At 44.5% G+C, this 20,236-nt stretch overlaps 2 protein-coding genes across 3 annotated transcripts in view; one reads left to right on the top strand and one right to left on the bottom strand.

Moving 5' to 3' along the window:
- The window catches only part of LOC115328225 (galactosylceramide sulfotransferase), a 94,933-nt gene that overhangs the window by 5,528 nt on the left and 69,169 nt on the right, over positions 1-20,236 (bottom strand). The gene's annotated exons all lie outside the window — the stretch shown is intronic.
- LOC115321961 lies at positions 7,280-10,107 on the top strand. Its single transcript, XM_042287019.1, has 7 exons — positions 7,280-7,293; positions 8,394-8,590; positions 8,711-8,806; positions 8,865-8,978; positions 9,191-9,322; positions 9,678-9,963; positions 10,065-10,107. The coding sequence occupies exons 1-7, from the start codon at positions 7,280-7,282 to the stop codon at positions 10,105-10,107; spliced, it is 882 nt and encodes a 293-aa protein (XP_042142953.1).

The raw sequence follows: 20,236 nt of genomic DNA, 5'->3' as shown, positions 1-20,236 counted from the left end.
AGATACCCGGTACACTATCTCTTTTGTGCAGTCCAGCTAATTTCCAAAATTTATCTGGTTATTACAAGGTACCGTCCACTGCTTCTTAATGTACACGCTCATCATGTTTAAACAACGTTTTCACAAGAGCAGGATAGATATATACTTAGCGTACCCGAATTGCGATCCCATTCGTTTATACAGTTTGTGACAGTGCGCTTTTTTGTGCATATAGTAAATCATATCTTTAGAATACCATGAAGGATACTTTCCGGCTTTCTTATCCTCGCTTTTGAATAATTCTGTAGGTTCCTTGTTTTACTACTGCAGTAAACGATTTCGCCGCTCTATCTACAGACGAATCCATTAAAATGGGCGATTGGTAATAATCTTGATCAAACTTAGAGGCCGAAATAATCACCGTTGCTAAAGGAGAAATAGATATGCATATGACAAGCTGTAGCTTTCAACAAACCGCATAAAGTAACGATAAAAGGTGGATGATAAACATCAGCCGTTATCATGGAGACTTTAAGCGGGGAACTGCATAAGGGAATGGACCATTTGAAGAAATGCAATATATCGTTATAAAGATCACAAACACTGAAATAATCAACAAAAAAAAACGCAAAGTTGAATATTCCTACAAGTATCATCGCGCTGCCTTAAAATTACGGGGAACGGCATAAAACGTCTGTCGCGATCAGCATGCTTAGAATTTAGCAAAGTTCTGTGTCTTGCACACACAGGGACACACACACATATATATATATATATACGGGATATTTTTTCTTTCAGATTTGTTTAAAAATTTATACAATCTCTTTAATTAAAACGTTCAGCCCATAGAGTTATTATAATAAACGCTAGAGGCTCAGCTGGCGCTAGTGTCTACAGGACTTCCGATTGCAAATTGAAGCAGACAGCATGCAGTCTACTTTTCCAGTCTTCCGGTGTATTCCTATGGGAAAACGCGCGTGAATATTGTCTTGTCGCCGGAAAATAACATGAATAACTTTTGTTATTTCGGTTGTACCGGGTAGTATGTACCTTTATTAATATTGTGAAAGTGTAATTTCTTTAGTTACAGCATTTTCCCTTTACCACTGAACGATGTTAAACTTCGCTATATTTCAGGCCCAAACCTCCGTTTGATGGCAGGTATGTAGAAACGAGCGACGATTCCAAGCAAAATAACAATCGAAAGGAATGTAGAGTGTGTTCAAAGTTCGCCAGCATTCCGTTGGTGCTTACATATTGCTAATATGCCTGTCCTCTCACTATATGAAAAATGCCCCCGTCGTGCGTCTTTACGAGTGGTTAAAAAAAACTTTGGAAACGTAAAGAATAAAGTACGTGGGCTACGAAAGGGGCATTTTCTGATTATTTCCTATGTTGGGTAGTTTTTATCGCGCACCTGTTCTCTGGCTTCCCCCTATTTACAAAGATTTGGAGCGTGCAGGTGATGATTTGAACACAGCTAACATGAGCAGAAAGAATAAAGTAGTACTTATTTATTGCAAATCGGAGTATATTACGCGACTTTCAATTTATTTTGATCGTCTGCAAGCACAAGGAGTTACTGATCCAGTGTTATACTGCGTAGTTCTTGCCGTCTCTCTTGGTTTTCCACATGTCCTTCGCTCGTTTGGCACGTATACCCCCATGCTGGAAAGCGCCGACGCCGTGTTCGCGCTAACAGTGTCCGATAGTGCACATAAATACACGTACGAAGCGGTTTTAGCACTGTTTTTCATGCCACGAATTTGAAATAAAAACGCCGTAACTGACCAATTATTTCATCTGCGTGTCTGGGAAATGCTCCAATGTGCCTAGTAGGTACGAATAATTCGTGATATTTGCTCTTATAACCGAGCGCAGGGAGGAAATGCACTCGCTTTTTTTCGTAGAAATGCATTACCGGAAGTCAATTTTGGACTGCTTGCTGTCTGCTTTAATTTGCAACAGCACACTAGCGCCAGTTGAACTTCTAGCGTACATTATAATAACTCTATGGTTCAGCCTTTCCACTCTCGTGAAGAAGGAAGACCAGCGGAGCTGTGCTCGATACACTGTGTGCTTCTTCGTCGTCGTCTGTTTTTCGCGCTGTTTCCTACGATGAATTCCCACCAACGCGCCGAACTATCCATTTTTCTATTATAGCTGGAAAGATTGCCGCCATCTACGAGCGACGGCGGAAACTATACTGGTTGTGTGCTTGCCGCCGTCGCTCATAGGTGGCGGTAGCTGTCCACGTTAGATTTGTGTCGACATACCGGACACAATCCTGGGGAACCTAGCCGTTAACAGCTCCGCTGTAAAAAAGCCTTAAAAGCTACACTTACGCGGTTTGCGCAGGTGAGTTATACGGCCAGGGGGACATAGTATAGGGAGATAGTCGTATCTATCAGTCAGCTAATTAAGTAAAATTTGTTAATGGACTTTTTAATTAGTTCAAAGAGATATATGCATGATGTCACAAAAAAATGTACAGGATTTTTTTGTTTTACCGCAAAATTAAACTGGGCATCGCTGAACCCTCATTCTCCGCCCAAAGGTAGCGCTAGAGGTCCCAACCAGGTACCAAAGTCTCAGCCTGATCCGATACCTTATTCAAAAGTTATAATTGATTTTCTGAAAATGTCAATGGGAAAATGGAGCCATTTTTGCCCGTTTTCGGTTTCTGGTGCCATAGAGCCCCACCTATTTGAAAACTCCGTCGGCCGCCATTTTCCCATTGAAATTTCCAGAAAATCATAACTTTTGAATAAGATATCTGATCGGGCTGAAACTTTGGCATCGGGTTGTGACCTCTAGCGCTACCTTTGGGCGGAGAATGAGCGTTCGGCGAGCCTAGTTTATTCTTTACGCTAAAAAAAGAAAAAAAATATTTTTTTTTTGTGACACCCTGTAGTACCAGTTAGAAACTTGCTGAGCATCATTGAAAACTACTACATCAACTATTTTTAGAAGGTTATAACGCCAAGGCAGCATTTTAGGGCGTTCTGTAAAAACACTCCATTTGGATGCGTTTCTAGATTTCGGTTTCTTATGGGAGTGCATCTCTGCCCCCGCTGTCCTGCTCCACAGTGACTGAGACGCGCAACCCACGTGCGGCCTACTTCCCTCCATTCCACGGGGGAGGCGAGGAGGTGACTTCGCGCCGCGACCACCGGGGAGCAGGACGGCGGGCGCAAAGATGCGTTCCGATAAAAAACCGAATTCTAGAAACGCGTCCAAATGAAGAGGTTTTACAGAACGCCGTAAGATGCAGCCCCGGCGTTATATCCTTCTAAAAAGAGTTCATTTAGTGGTTTTCGATGATGCTCAGCAAGTTTTTAATTGGAACTATACGTCTATTTGTACTACTTAAAAAGTTAATTAACAAATTTTACTTAATTAGTGGACCGATAGTTGCGACTATCTTCCTATACTATGTTCCCCTGGCCGTATAACTCACCTGCACAAACCACATAACTGCAACTTTCATGGTTTTTTTAAACAAATCTGAAAGAATAAAAAAAACCTGTATGTATGTATGTATGTATGTATGTATATATATATATATACACACATATATATATATATATATATATATAGAGAGAGAGAGAGAGAGAGAGATATGTAGATATATATATATACATTTATTTATTTATATATTTATTTTTTAATATTGGACTATTTTGAGAGGGCGCGACACCTAGTAGCTGCTTCACCAACCAATGATCTGAGCCCGCCATTACTTGGGCACGCACTCCGAGCATGCATTGGACAGGTTCGAGAAATGCCGACTGCCAATGTTGCTCGATGGGACTACGTGTTCTTTTTTTCTTCCGACGTTTCACGCACGGAAAGACTATGTATTCGTATTACAAGCAGATTCGTCATCAAGTAATAGCCCTTTTTCCGGCGCAAAACGAGCCGCGCTCTGACCTCGCGCAAAAGTACTCGACACTCTTGATATGCCATCCCCGTTGCTTATACCTGATGCGTCCAGTGATTGCCGTTGGCTAAAGGGCAAGAGTCGGTTACCCACTGGCACAGTATACAGTATATACACTATCCAAACTCAATGCATCTTATTTCTTTTTCTGGCTGAGTGAGACGCATGGAATCTTGTCGCAGTCACGCTACCCAACCCCCCCCCCCCCCCCCCCCCATTAAAAAAAAAAAGTGTTAGCTGCAGACACGATGACAGAACTATTTGCGAACAGGTATCAAGTGTTGAAGCATGTCTGCTTCACAAAGACGTCTGCTTCGAACATGTCTGCCAACAGTGTTTGTGTGGCCAATGTGACAAGACCGTCAAACAGAAGAAACCACGCCCGAGACAGTGTCTACAGAGTGTCTTTTGTACGCTGTATCAGCGGTTTGACCGCGACTATACGGAGAGCAAGTCGTCTGCTTCCTGCGCAGGAGTTCCGGTGACGTCAGAACGACGAGCTCTCATTGGCTGATTGAAAAAGAAAGAGTGGGTAGACTTCGAGGCATCTATCATTGAGGTCTACCCACCATCTTTTCAATCAAAGCCAATCAGAGCTCGGCATCGTTCTGACGTCAATTCAACTCCTGCGCAAGAAGCAGACGACTTGCTCTCTGTATAGTTTTAAACGAATTCTTGCGGGTGTGTTGCCAACGATAAGTTGAAAACATCGTATCATGCAGCGTCCGCAGAAACACCAAGAACGATGATGTCGCTGAACGGAGAAAGCCGCGATATTAACCGACGTTTCTTTCTGCAGTGTGCACCGCACGTAATCTGGGAAAGGACGTCCCTTTCGCGAGTCAAGCGTTACAGTCACGGTAGCGTAGCCGCATACCGAGCAGTTGCAACAGCTATTAGAATCCTGCCAGATGTATCTTCTTTTTTTTTTGTATTTCCATTCTCTTATTATTATTGTTCGCACGTTGCTTGGCGACAGGACAAAGTCGACGCAACCTTTTCGGTGAAAACAAAGTCGGACTGTAAAAATGCTTCTTGTGCAATCTACACGGTCCATGCATCCTCTATTGTTCATTTTTATCCCGTTTCGATGTACATAAGCATTGTACCAGAGTGCGGGATCGTGTATCACTACTGCGTGATGCACGTAAATTCGCGGTCACGCTGTCAATATATCGGTAAAAATAAGAGTCTGTGAACACTGAGGTGTTTTTCTGTCTGCCCACAAGTTCAACACATGTTCACGTTCATGTGCAACTGTCTGCACACAGTTGAAAGTATACATGCCCCACGACGACACCACGGATGTGCAAAGGCGTCAGCAGAGTATCGGGTATCGTTATCAGAATCCTCGGAACGATCTACTAAAACTCACCGATAACGGCCGTCACGATAAAAGAACGGAACCACTATTTCCGCCAATTCCAGGCCTCTTTTTTTTTTTTTTTTTATTTTAGTTTCTATTCATTCAAAATGTGGACGCATGTCGATATCTTCGCGTTACGCATTCTGAAGTTTAACTATAATTATTCCATGATTGAGCATTCTAGTTTTAACAAAGTGAACTTGAACAAAATAAATTGTGCATTGCAAATATGTCCACGGCTGTCCGTATGCTTCTGTAAACTAAATTGCACTATTGGTAATTAGATTACCGTATTTTCCGGGCTCTAGTCCGCGGACTATATACATGTTTAAAAGTGGAAATTTTTGGCTCTGCGGACTATCTACGCGGGCGGACTATATGGGAATTTTGTTTTTCAAGATCCTTCATCGTGACGAGAAGTGACGGAATTTGTGAATGAAAGAGTATGTTAATGATGCTTTATGTATAACAGAAGCTTCTTTGTGTACTAAGAAAGCAGACATGTGTCAGGGTGTGCCGTGTGTGAGAAGGTGTTCCTGTCGACTCCCCGGTGCATTCTCAGGAGCGGACTATCGAAGCAATAACTTTTGTTTTCGACCTGGATTGGCCCCTGCGGACTTTACACCCGGTGCGGACTATAGCCCGGAAAATACGGTACTTCGATCACGGATGCCTGAGGTAGGGGCTTAAAATATGTCAGAGAAGTTAAACGTCATTAGAAAGTTTTAATGAACCGTTTTTGCACCCCCGATACGGTACGATAGGCAATCCGATACGAACTGCCCATGCGCAACCGCAGGAGGCTCTCCCATGGGCAGTTTGTACCGTATCGGATGAGCAAAAACGGTTCCCTGAAACTTCCTATTATCTAAAAAAAAACGGTCGTTCAAGTTGACATTTTCCAGTGTCGCTATGGGGAAGGTAACAATGGCGGTCTTATATTCCTCCAAAAGCAACGCTTTCCAGGTAGTGATACGTACAACCATAGTCTCCTGTATACTCACAAGGCCTGGCAGTTCGACGACGGAGCCATAGAGTGCCCGGTCGCAGATTTGGAGCGCGGGGATCTGGTACCAGAGAGCATTTCTCGGGGAACCAGGTATTCAGCGCACAGGCTTTGCAGTGGCGAGGACCCGAAACATGGTTGTCAAACCCGACGAGAAAAGAAGCGGTAGTGCGAGAAACGCGAGGAACCATGAGCGGACATTCCATCGCTCGGAAGAAGTGTGTTTCAGCGTCTCGCCGCAGCGGGGCGCCCATTACATGGCTCTCCTCTCATCTGTTGTCTGCCGCTCTACCATTTCACTTTCGGCGGCCGCGTCTCGTGGCGATCTGCCAGGCTTTGTCAGTATAAAGGAGGCTATGGTACAACACTGACCCATAGAGTAACACAGTAAACGAAAAGAGGGGACACTCGAGCCGATTCGCGGCCCACGAGCTAGGGACTACGACGACCGTTCAGTGGCACTGCAGTCACACACCTAATTTAGACATTTATCATATTTTCACCCTTGATAAATAACTCCACTCTATAACCTAACATTTCAAAATTAATAGCAGTTCCAAATACTTTTAAAAACAATTTGGACAGCTGCGGCTTTGGCTGCGGCTCAGTGGATGGCTTTGGGGCCGTCGGCTCGGCGGACGGTAGCTTTCCGGTCACGTCGCTCGAAAGGTCGGTTGGGCTGCACTTGAGTGGCTCGTGCGGGCTTCTCGACATTCTTTCGTTGTTAGAAAGGTGAGTCGTTTTACTGACACCGTATTTTGCTTGCTTTTGGCTATAGTTGGATGCACGGGCTAAAGCGCGAGCTAATTGCTCTGGATGAAGCCTCGGCAGTTGCACGTGCACGAGTGCGCTCGTGCAGCGAGAGCGCCAGTTAAGGCACTCAAGGCATACTCAATTTCATACCTCATGTGCATCGCTGTCAATGCTGGTAACGCGAGCTCGTGGCTTTTGCGCCAGCAGCTATGACAGCGTTGTACCTGGCGCCATGTATGAAGCAGGGTAGGTACCGCAGGGGGTACAGGTAGCCTTCATGCGCGCTTTGCTTAGGTTGAGGCCATCCTAGGCAAAGCGCGCTCACGAGGAAAATACAAAGAAATGGAAGGTGACAATACCGTGAAGGCTTTTCTTTATCACCACTCTTTGTTGTCGCTTTAACAATTTTGGTTCCCGAATTGCTATGAAATGAAGGCACCAAATTCGCGTAATCTCAAATTGACTTGTGCTATTTTCGTTTCCCAGCTGATGCCGCCAGGATGTTTGGCTACGGCAGCTACTGTTGCGTAGCCTGGTGCGGAAACAATGGGAGAACGCGCAAGAAGCCAGGAACAAAGTTCTTCCGAGTTCCACGAGACGACAGGTTGTCCTTTGTTTTAACAACGTACTGGACGCATAGTTCTAATGAAAACCGGAGAGAAAGCTGAATGTTTAATTAAAACTTACTTAATCAAAACTTTACTTCTGTTAGTACTAAATTTAGTTTAAAAAACATTCCGTTCCATGATAACCGGATTGTGGTGGACTAGCTTCCCAGCTCTGCAAGGCAGACTGCATTACAAATTCGTTGCTACGTGCTGAATTAACATGACATGCAAGGAAAGCACAACTCGTTTTTTTTTATTTGTTTTTTATTGAGATTAACTTTTTTAATGTTTCTATAAATGAGCAAGGCACTAAAACTAGCTGATGCCCATTGTCAGCACTGGTATAAAACTACCAAACTCCCAAAAAAGTTGCACTTCTTTTTATAGCAAATAGCATTGCGCACCTTTTAACCAGTCAGCAAAATTGTGTATCTGTGCAGTCAATAAATAACTACAACCTTCTGAAGCACTATTAGTTTGCTTATGACCTCCATGTGAAACCACAATATCTAAACCATTAAGCGCCGTTCACACTCTTGCAACCGAGTACGACCGAGAGAGACAAGACCGGTTTTTAATCCTCTTACGACTTCTTAGGACCAGCTCCGCAGCAGCGCGCCTGGTACTAAGAAGTTTCTCTCGGTCGTACTCGGTTGCAAGAGTGTGAACGGGCCTTTATGGTCAAATATTTTATTTTTAACAAAACTAAAGAATAATGAAGTTCACTACATCTTCCAGGTCAAAGGCATGGCTGAGGTATGCCAAAAGAGACGACCTTCTGCAAAAATCGTCCAGTGAGCTGCATGCGAAGTATTTCGTCTGCAGCAGTCACTTCACAGCGCGTGACTTCATGGACCCTGGGCGAACAAAGCTAATGAAAACCGCTGTGCCTTCAGTTCGCCCATCGACATATTCAGATGCTGAGAGAGCTAAAGGTAAAGATTTATTTAACTATCCATATGCGAAAAGTATATTACTTGTGTAAAACTTTATTTAAACACAATATTGCTTCTACGGCTTTACAACCTAACTTCTAATAGACGAAACTCTTCCAGACTTTATGGAAGCGACAACCCCACCGTGCGGCGCAGACCCCATGGAGGCTACAGCCTCCAGCTTCCGGCCCGAAGAACCCTCAACCGCTGCCCATGGTGAGGAAGGACTTGTGTTGGAAACAACAGCCTGGGTCTAATAGACAAATTTTTCCAGACTCCATGGAAGCGACACCCCCACCGTGCGGCGTAGACCCCATAGAGGCTTCAGCCCCATCATGCGGTGCAGCCTCCAGCTTCCGGCCCAAAGAACCCTCAACCGCTGCCCATGGTGAGGAAGGACTTGTTTTGGAAACAACAGCCTGCCTCTAATAGGCAAATATTTCCAGACTCCATGGGACCGACAACCCCACCGTGCGGCGCAGACCCCATGGAGGCTACAGCCTCCAGCTTCCGGCCCGAAGAACCTTCAACCGCTGCCCATGGTGAGGAAGGACTTGTGTTGGAAACAACAGCCTGGGTCTAATAGACACATTTTTCCAGACTCCATGGAAGCGACAGCCTCACCGTGCGGCGCGGACTCCACGGAGGCTACAGCCCCATCATGCAGCTGGCCCTTGGATTTCCGACCGGTGACACCGTCCACATGGTCCTCCTCTGAACCAGTTGGAGCTTGTAAGTGTCCCATTTCTTTTGTTCACCTGTGCCCATATGCTACTACTCATATAACTAAAATTCATGCATGTTAAGGTGGGTATTAGTTTGTCTACTTTTCCGGTGATGGGCTTTTCATGCAAAACCTGTAATATACCTTACGTACTGTATTGTCAAGGCATACAGTGGAAATATGTAAATTTAGCAAACATAGCTTCAAAAGCCCAGTTTCCCACGATTTCTAATTGTCTGTAGTTTAGGGGCATATTATCTACTTGCAGATTATGTCACTGTAAGGTAATGTTGGCTATGCTGGTTATAAGGAGAACTGCTTACCTGCTCTGATTTCGTTATTTTTATTTTTTACCCGTTTCAGGTACTTCTACGCCTCCTCTGCGCAGTTCTGCGCCGAGACCTAAGGACATCATAAGGCGTCTCCAGGCCAAGGTTTCAAAGTACCGGAAGACCATCGCAAGGCTGCGCAAGCAAGAGAAGAATATGCCTCGATCGGCTGCGGAAGCTCTCAACATCATTCGCCCTCACGTGACAGACGAGGTATTTCACCTACTGTCAAGCCATGTTAAATTGAAATCCAAGGGCAAGGGAAAACGATTCCCGTTATGGTTGAAAAAGTTTTCTCTTCATCTCAACTTCCGTGGGCCGCGGGTATACCGTTTTTTGTCTCGTTATCTCACTCTTCCTACTCAGCGCACACTAAGAAGATGGCTGTCGGATGTCAAAATGGCACCTGGAATTATACCAGGCATTATGTCATCCATTTTTACAAAAACACAATCATGGAGTAAGCGCGATCGCGTCTGCACTCTCATCTTCGATGAGATAGTGTTAAAAAAAAACTTGTCATATGACGTGTCACAAGATGTTGTTCATGGATTTACGGATGATGGCTACGAACGAACCTCAACGATTGCCGACAGAGCCCTGGTTATCCTCCTTTCCGGAGTTTCCCGGAGATGGGTTCAACCAGTCGCTTATACAATTGGGCACACGTCTACGCCATCTACCGTAATCCGGAACTTGTTGATCTCGCTCACTGAGCAGTTGCATGACATTGGAATTACAGTTAAAGCTGTAATTTGTGACCAAGGGGCTTCCAATGTAAGCTTAGCAAACCAGCTTGGTGTCTCTGTGGCGCAGCCCTTTTTTTTCGTAAAACGTGAACGCGTTTACTTCATTTACGACGTTCCCCATTTAGTGAAAACAACTCGGAACAACCAGCAGGCCCACAGGCTTCATATCGAAAATGAGATTGTAGACTGGGCAGATATTGTGAAACTGTACCACTCCACACATGAGATGCGACTGCGGTTGGCGCCAAAGTTGACTGAAAGACATATCTACCAGAAACCTTTCAGTAATATGAAGGTTAAGCGGGCGACCCAGGTATTGAGTGCTTCAGTGTGCGTCGCGCTTTTAGCTCTTGTCGATGCGAAACAGCTGCCTGAAGCAGCCATGTCAACTGCTTATTTTTGTGACCGCATGGACAAGCTGTTTGATTGCTTGAATAGCTACAGTCCAAAGAAAACGGAGCAAAAGTTGCGCCATGCTATTCGAAAAGGGCAGCCGGATTTAGTTGAATTTCTCGGAAAACAGCTTCCAGGATTGCGTCTTGGAAGTTCGAAGGCAAACGTCAGCCACACACTATCATCGGGTGGCAAATTACGATCAAAGCCGTCTTGCTGCTGTGGGAAGATGTTTCCCAGAATTACGACTTTGAGTTTCTCCTCACGCGTCAACTTCAACAAGACCCACTTGAACAGATGTTTGGACACATAAGACAAAAGCAGGGATGCAACTCGAATCCCAATGTGCCTCAGTTCATATCTGGCCTGAAACACATTGAGATTCAGAAGCTCCTCACACTGTCACCGAAGGGAAATGTCGAGGAGGATGAGACGGACCTCCTCCAGGAGTTGTCTCCATTTTCACTTAGTAGCGAGTCACTCGTGGATGTTGTGCAGCATGTCCCACAGGACGACTTTCCATCTTTGGAAAACATCACCGAGTTGGCAGCCCATGAGGAGTCCCATGTTATTGACAACTCTGCTACTTATTATGTTGCTGGCTTCATTGCTAAAATGTTTACTGAGAAGGCTGCAGAAGGTTGTTGTTGTCCTGACTTGCTTAGAGATGAGCACAGTAACCTTGATGAGCCACATCAGTTTTTTATGATGCTGAAAGCGTACCACGTCCCAGGCAAGCTCTTCGGCAACTTGACTGTGCCATCAAGCGCAGCTTTCACACTTGTTCAGCAGCTCGACTCAATCTTTCTTTCTGTTATCGAAAGTGTAGCGCACCTCCGAAGTGTTTGTGAAACATTGTACAGAACTCTCTCGCGTGTTGGTGATTTTAATTTTTGCACTCCAGAGTGTCGTGCACGGTTTTTAAAAATGTTTTGCCGAATTCGATTGTGCTGGCATGTCCGTTTTGTAAATAGAAACTTGGATAAAGTTCGCTTCCATTCTCGCGTCTCTGGTGTACAGCCTGAAAAGTTCAGTGGGTAGAAGATGATGTTTCAGCCCTTATGTTGCATCTCATAAGATATCTGCAACAGTAAAATTAATTTTATTGGGATTTTACTGGGCCGTGCAGACTGCACACTAGCCATTTGTTGAGATTATTTGCAGTCAGTAGGTTGCACTCTACTGGTCTATTGTAATGACTGCTTTTTTAGATGGTCATGTCTGTTTTTTTCCTATTGTGGTCATGTGGAATGTGTAAGTTCCCATATTGATCTTTGTTAATACTCTCTTAGGTCACTCATCTCGGATGCAACTTTCTTTTCTTTTGGACACTGTTTCTGCTTTACACATATGTGGAGCGTGAAGGAGATTGAGATCAGGGGTGTCCACCAACCTGGCAAGCCTGAAATGCTCAGGGAATTTTGGATCACCTGGAAAAGTCATGGAATTATCAGGGAAACTGTCAAAAGGTTGGCTAAATCAGGGAAAGTGACGAGTAAAAGTGGCACGGTGGTGCGGAACGAAGCCCGGCGATCAGGTGTCGTCACGGTTCTGCTGAATAACATTGCCCGAAATGTCATCCTTCGAAGGAAGGAACAGCCAGGAAATTTTATCAAAATAGTCAAGGGAAACCTGGAAAAATCATGGACTTTGGAAAAGTCATTGGGTAGACACCTTGTAAGATGTACCTAATTAGGCAGTGCAGATTGCATGCCAAGCCTTGGTGGAATCATTTGTGATGAGTGGGTCGCAGGTACACCGGGCACCAGTCTGATTTAGCAGTCTTTTGTCAGCCATTTCATGTGCGCTTGTTATGGTAGTGGTCATGGTAAACCTTACATGTTAAATGTGACATCTTAAACGTGACATGAACGTAAAACCTGTATTAGACCGTCGGTTGGCTTTCAGTTCTTGTTATTTTGGTCATTATTGTTACTTAAATCAGCAGGTGCAAGGTATTTTTAATTCTGTAGTTCAGGCTGTGTTAGGGTTATTTAATGACTATGTCACAGACTAAGAAGGTCTATACTAGTGGCAATCTTGTTTAGGCATTTACTTGTCTGTTTTTCTCATTGTGGTCATCGTGTATTTCAGATTTCTTCTGCTGAGCGTTTTATTTGCATACAAATTGCATTGGATCAACGAGCTTTGATACTGCATGGCCAGTTTTTTTTTAGTATGTGTTGCTGATGCTGCATGTGTTATGTGTGTGGTGCACCTTCCATGGAACATGCTTGAGAACACAAAACAGGCTTGCAATCCAATTGTAGTTGTAACATTGTAATTCCAGTTGTTTGATAAGATTTTCATGCATGCCATAATATGCTTGTCATTTTTTTGTAGGATGTATTGTTTGTGAATCCTTGATGCACGGTGCTTATGTTTTGTAGTTTTGGTAATTATATACGAGGCACAAACTGCCCACCATATTTTTGTTGCGAAAATAAACTGTGTTGATTACTCCCTGGTGGTGTTCTTCTGGACAGCACAAACCTACATGGGTTTCCTGGCTTGTAAAGTCAGTGTTAACTGTATATAGTATTGTCCATTAGTTGTCCGCATTAGGAATCGTACATACGTGTGAAGTAATTACAGCTGAAATTTACCATGCGGGAATAGTAGGAAAAACATAACTCGCGGCAAACCAGATGGCGCAGGCTACCGCCCAATACACTACGCCAAACTATATATCTATCCATCCGGTAAGTATTTTTATTGTGACTCCATTCATTCAGTTGGGGACTACGACGGCCGCTGGGTGCGCTCCCTGCCAGCTAAATGGGCCGCTGGGGCCTATGGGAGTGTCCGCTCTTTACCTGTAGATTACTCTATGACTGACCTGGGATTCCGCTGATCCCTTCAAACTCCTTCGGTCGTGATTCCGAGTGACATTCTTATACAATAGACCCTTTCCGAAATGGTGAAATCATGGGTGGATTATGCGCAGCCGCCATTATAGTTGGTCTCATCGCTTCCGGCGTGAAGCCCGTGATTGGTTCCGAGTTCGCGCCGAACACTGACGTAGCACTCGTGTGAAATGAGTTTCGACCCGACTAGACTTCGAATGCTGCCAAAGCGCTCGTGTCCAATGTGGGCTCACAGTGCATGACTAAATAATGGCGGCCACACATAATTTATGCCTTCCAAATTTCGAAAACGGTCTACTGTGATGAACGAAATGTCAGTGCAACCTTCACTTTTAAGATATTTTTGTTCTTTCCGAATTCTCCGATCTGCCACCTCTGACGTTGTCACCTTTGGCGGTTCGTCGGCTTTTCTTGAAGAACGTTTCCAGACCCGGCTACAATCTTTTTTTTTTCTTCTTTTTTCCTTTAGGAAATCAATGGCTTCCGACACACGCGGCTCCCTCCGCATAGAGGTTTTGAGTCTCCGTCAAAATCGCACGTCCCACTGCCGTCACGTCTCGTTAAAGAGCTCTCTTTCAAGATGTCGGGGTGACCGAACAATAAACAAGTTTCTCGCATACTGGACTTGTACCATGCCGCTTGCGACGATAGAACACACAAGAGCCACGACATAGTCGGAGGGCACGCACACACACGCCGACGGTCAAAATAACGAGGCGCTTAGCGTATACCTGGACAGAGCAGCAACTCACGCTTGCTCCCGGATTAGTGTGCCTAGACTTGAGAGTGTTTTCAACTGCTTGACCGGGGTCACGGACCATGGTTCTGCAGCGCGAACTTTCGCTCCACTTGCTTCGAGATGGTGTGCGCTAGATCACTCGGCCACCGATCCCCGAGAAAGGGTGCAACTTAAAGGGACCCTGCAATCATATTTAAGCGTCTACCTTTCTTGGTTCGGGCAAGCCAACGGGCACGGAAAGAGTAACTAAATATCAATGCGTCATGTTTTAACCGGACGACGCGGAAACCTCCTCCACCTATGGGGGCGACCCGCGGTGCCGAAAGCACGCGATATGTGAAGCCTTTGGTCATGGGCTTACTACTGGTCAGAACCGCTAATAGCTTTTGTTTAGTCGAAATACAAAATATATATGGCGCGAACCGTTTCAATTTTTTATGAAAGTGTTTGTTCAGTATTTTAGGTCAGAAAAAAAACAAAAAAACAAAAAACAAATGCAGTTTATAAAGTACGGAAACAAGAAATGGCCAGTCGACATACCCGCCACCAAGCGGTGGAAAAGGCGCCGCATACCAGGAAGAGGTTGTGGGATCAGGCACCGACGAGCGGCGATAGTAGAAAGGTCCCGGATGCACACGGCAGAGGTGCGGTCGTATTGCGGACGAGGACAGACCGTAACACCCCAAGCGGTTAACTTTAGAACTACATGGATGGGGACAACAAATACAATGACTCAACGCTCGTCCGACATAACCGAACGCGGCGTCAGTGTTCGGCTTGAGTTCGTGTTCTCCGGTGAGGGGGAGGAGGGTCTCTTTTGTTACCACTCTAGCCTGCATGAACAATGAAAGCATGCACGGTGCCCGGCTCAGCAAAAAGCCGAAGTGGGTCAAGCTCGCATTCTCTGACGACTGCTTCCGGGATAGGTCCGGCACATAACGTCACTTCGTTGATTGTTAGTATTTTTTTACATTACACTGTGCCCCTTGTTCTATTGTAGAACATGACATGGACATGCCACAAGGCCTGTAGGCATGTGCACAGCCCTTGTGTTGAGTAAACACCGAGGTGTGGGGACAACAAACGGGTCAGAGCGCCCCCTATATTTCGATCTCCTGCCCAATACGGGCTCGAGGATCCGAGCGTTCCGTAGGCCTTCGGCGAACAGGTTTGGCTTGCGGTTTGGCCGTTTGGCGGTATGGCAGCGCGAAGTGGCTCCCGTTCTGAACTGATTTTTACCCCGTGATTGCTGTCATTTGTGGCCAATCAAGTGTCATGCCGAATTAGTACTTAATCGCGCAAAAAAAAATGCAATGCGCGCCGCCCTGGCTGCCCGCTTTATGCAACCTATCCAGAACATGCTTTAGTGGCGCCCTCTCGAGCCGTCGACACGGAGTGCGGCAGCCGTGAGCGCTCGCTGAGCTCACTACCCTTCCTCTAGTTCATGGCCACTCAAGCGAAGAAGGACGTCATGAAGGAGGTTATTTTTTGCTTGCTTTTGTAATTTTAATTTGCCTATAACTTTTAAAATAAAGCGAAATTCGAGAAAAACAAGTTTCAATAAGTTACTACGTTCAGTGCGCTCAGGTTCGGTGCAAATTAAAAACCAGTAAAAAAAAGTCCTTTAAACCATGAAGTGCGTTTTCTATTTTTTTTTTCTTTTTACATTACATCATGTTTGCGGCACCAAGACAAAAGACCGGGAAGTCTGACGAGGTCTCGGTGCCGCTTAGTAAATTGCCTAAAACAATATTTTATTTAAACTCTATCGACAGGCCAGCCGAACAACATACATATAAAAATGCTTCAACCACAAAGCAAAACTAATATCTAAACATGTAAGAATAATCACAGCAATAGCGTCAAGCACTGTTAAGAGCAATAATACAAAATTTTCTATTTCAGCGTTTATCCGTAGCTCCCATGAGTTTTTTTCTTCAATATTAACTTGTTATTAACGAGATTCCTGATGTAATGAGTGTATGGAGATGACTGTATGTATTAATAAAGCTTGGAACTTGATTTCTAGTGTTTGTGAACCCATTTTAGTCCTAATTTTTTTAAGCACATACTTTGTATTACGAGTGTTATAATGGTAATCGAGTCTAGTACAGAGTGATGGATAAGTTGGCTCTTGAAGTCTATGGTCCTGGAAAATGTAGAGTCCAAGTCTATAAATGTATTGTTTATCGAATTTCAATATTCAATGCTTTGCGAAAAGCGGAGTGGTGTGTGTGTCACATTCAGAGTTATCTATTAGGCAAACAGCTTTTTTTTTTTTTTTTTTTTTTTTGCAGAATATATTTTGTTAAGTACACTCTAAAAAAACGTATGTGCGTCTACTTTCCCGCACAACACTCGGAGAGCCAATCACCGCAACTTAGTGAGGCAGCTTAGAGAATGACGATGCCGAAACATATGTTTAGACCAAAAAACGCAGTCTGAGTTGTGACATTAAGCAATGCAAAACGTCACACTTGTATTGCTTAATGTCACAACTCAGTCTGCGTTTTTTGGTCTAAACCGATGTTTCGGCATCGTCATTCGCTGAGCTGCCAACGTAAGTTGCGCTGATTGGTTCTCCGAGTGTTGTGCGTGAAAGTAAACGCACAGACTTTTTTTTAGAATGTATTAATCCATAATAGAGCTGGTACTTGAGCCCTTCCGGTAGAAGATATTTCGCGGAGGAAATCAAGTCAACTAATTTTGAGATTTCTTTTATTTCGTGTATGTGCTTAGTCCAATTCAAATGTTTGTTAAACCAGACTGCAATAAATTTCTGATCATCTACGCGTTCAATTTCAGTATTTTTGAATTGCAGTTTAATATTTTTTTCGAGGGCCCGGTTAACCGAGAAAAGGTTATATATTTTGTCTTTTTTTTGTATTTGGCAATAAACCATTTGCAATTAGCCAGGATGAAAGTTCAAACTAATATTTGTTGACTGTAAACTTTAGCTCGCTAAGATTGGCTCCAGAAAAAAAAATTCATTTCTATTATATGCGTATATTATTAAGTCTTCGGTAAGTGGCACATTAGGTATATCATTATTATAAATCAGACACAGCAAGGGCCCCAATATCTAGCCTTGTGGCACGTCATATTTGATTAATCCTAGAGGTGATTTTGCGTTATTATCAACCGCATACTGTGTAAGAGATTTAAGGTAATTGGCGATAAGTTTTTGCGCTGTTTCTCGTAAACTATTTTTCTCAAGCTTTGAAAGAAGAATATTCTGTTTTATAGAGTCAAAATCTTTATGGAAATTGATAAATAAACCAAATGTGAAGAGTTGAGTTTCTTTATTATGTATTATTTTATCTTTTCTGTGCAAAAGTGCTCATTCTGTTGTTTTACCCTTCTGAAAGCCATATTGTTGTTTAATTATGACTTCGTATTTGCAAAAACATTTCTGAAACCGGTCGTTAATGCTTTTTTTTTCCAATTATTTTCGAGAAAAGAGGCGACACTCATATGGGCCTGTAGTTACCCAAGTCATGATTGAAGCCGCCCTTACTGATTGTTGAAACTTTCGCTATTTTTACTTTTTCAGGAAATATACCACTTTCAAGGATACAATTGCATATATGGGTAAAGCGGAGTGAAAAGAAATTACAAAAGGACACTCGCGACTGCTTACGTAGGAAGGCGAAAGCATTATAGTCCCGTGTGAGAAATGTTTTCGAGTAATGTTTCTACGCTTATTAAAGTTTAGGACGACGTCCTAGAGATTGACACCAAGTACGGCGTCTAGGACGACCTCTAGAATGACGTTTACGACGACGTGAAGAACAGCGTGTAGGACGTCATCGAGGATGACGTCCTAGAGAACGTCTTAGAGGTCTACGTGAAGAACAATGTCTAGGACAACTTCTCGGTCGACCTCTAGGGCGACCTTTAGGACGACCTCAAGGGCGACGTCAAGGGCGACGTCGAGAACGACGCCTAGAGGACGACACTTAGGGAGTCTGTGGCGTTTTTGAGTGGGCGGCCACGTTGCCTGCGGAAGCCGCCGTAGATTTAGACGCTGCTGCCGATGTCGAGACCGTAGATGTAGACGCGGTCACCTCACAGTCCGTCGCACGAAGCAAATAGCGAGCACGAATGAAGTCCGAAGTGCACCTTTTGCACACGGCACTCCGCCGGTGACATCGCGGTCCCGCACTGGAGCGTGAGCGGCGCTTGCTTGATTACGTGATGATTAAAAAGCGCGACAGGACAACGGACACAGGAGGAGACAAGACACAGCGCTACTTACAACTGAACTTTATTTCCGCTGCAGCTCGGTATATATTACCGGCAACAACACTTATGAACCAAGGGGAAACAAGCCAATCCTGCCATTCGCGTCGGCGCACTCAAAGCTCGTGAAAAGGGGGATAATCAATCTCTGCTTCGGTAGCGCTCTAAAGTAGTCGTGCACTCACAAGATCAGCGAAAGTGTTAAAAATTAGGTGTCAAGACTCAAGATCGGGGGGTATCCAGTCTCCCTTAGATCAGCAGAGTACACTCTCAAGACGTTAAAGAATAAAAATAGGCAGGGAACGGAAGTACAAAAAAAGAAAAAAGAGAAACCAGTGGTCATACCATACCTACATAAAGTGTCCCATAACCTGAAAAAAGTGGGCTTGCACGCAGGGGTTAACGTTGTTTTTTCAGCAGCTGTCAAGTTGGAAAGCAGACCCGGCTGCACGAAAAAGCAAAAAAACTTGCTTTGTTGAGTGTACAGAAGAGATTCTGTACTCCGTGCCATTATCGTGCGGGCGTCATTATGTGGGGCAGACTGGTCACTGCCTCAATGAAAGATTGAGAGAAACCCGGTGCAACGTTGATACCGTCATATTAGGACACCTCGGTGTGCATTGCCGGGATTGTGGTTGTACTTCGATTTTCGCGGGTTGTAGAGTACTAAACAAAAACAGAAGCAAACCCACAAGGGAAACACTCGAGGCTCGAGAAATTGCTAGATGAGGGCTGCAATGTGTCAGCGCACCCTCTTTATCTTTATCCGAAAAAGAATTGCAGTTTCACGACCAAGGATGACTAGTTTTGGGAGGGTGCCGATGAGTGATGCACTTTTAGCCTTTTTTATTTTTTTTTAATGATTTTTACAATGTGTATCTTATATCTTCTTAACTTGTTTGTGTTGTTGCCGGTAATATATACCGAACTGCAGCGGAAATAAAGTTCAGTTGTAAGTAGCGCTGTGTCTTGTCTCCTCCTGTGTCCGTTTCCTGTCGCGCTTTTTAATCATTAGGAATCACCAACTTGCCCAACTTTCTACCCTAGTTGATTACGTGATTTACAGCCCTCTTTCGGGCACAACGACGCCGCTTTTTCGCCTAATAGGACAAGTAAGATCGTCCTACACTCTAAGAAAAAATGGAGGAAAAAAGTAGCAACGGCGCGCCTTCCTCCCTTCTACCGACGCGCCCCCAAGCGGACACGAGAAAAGGGGAGGAACGAAATGTTTTTCTCCTTCTCCAGCCAGACGGGAGAAAGCTTTCGCCCTCCCGACTCACCTTCTTTCGGTTTCGTTTTTCGAGCAGGTCGCGCGCGTTGTTTAATAAATAGCTGTTGAGTTGATTGAGCTCCAGCAGCAGCGAAGGCCGCCTGTAATTCCATCTTCTAGTTTAAACGTCCAGAACATTTCGGTTGCATTGACGTTTTTATCACTAATTTTATCAAACGAGCAAGCGAAGCCGCTAGAAACAGCGAAGTTCGGAGCAGTGCCAGCAGCGCCACGTACACTGGGGGATGGCCGCCTCCGGATTGCGTGACTCGCGCGGCACGGAACGACGGAACTACAGCCACTGCAGGCTGCAGCACTACAGACTACAGTAGC

This window comes from Ixodes scapularis, unplaced genomic scaffold (genome assembly GCF_016920785.2).
Source record: "Ixodes scapularis isolate PalLabHiFi unplaced genomic scaffold, ASM1692078v2 PGA_scaffold8__174_contigs__length_109621045, whole genome shotgun sequence".
NCBI classification, from domain to species: Eukaryota; Metazoa; Arthropoda; class Arachnida; order Ixodida; family Ixodidae; genus Ixodes; species Ixodes scapularis.
Note: the sequence above shows the minus strand (reverse complement) of the source record. Positions and strands in the feature narration are given on the sequence as shown.

What these genes read in the sequence shown, in the direction of transcription:
- LOC115321961 (XM_042287019.1), top strand. An exon ending in AGATGCTGAGAGAGCTAAAG is followed by an intron (nt 8,591 to 8,710) that starts GTAAAGATTTAT and finishes AAACTCTTCCAG; the next exon opens with ACTTTATGGAAGCGACAACC. An exon ending in ACCCTCAACCGCTGCCCATG is followed by an intron (nt 8,807 to 8,864) that starts GTGAGGAAGGAC and finishes AAATTTTTCCAG; the next exon opens with ACTCCATGGAAGCGACACCC.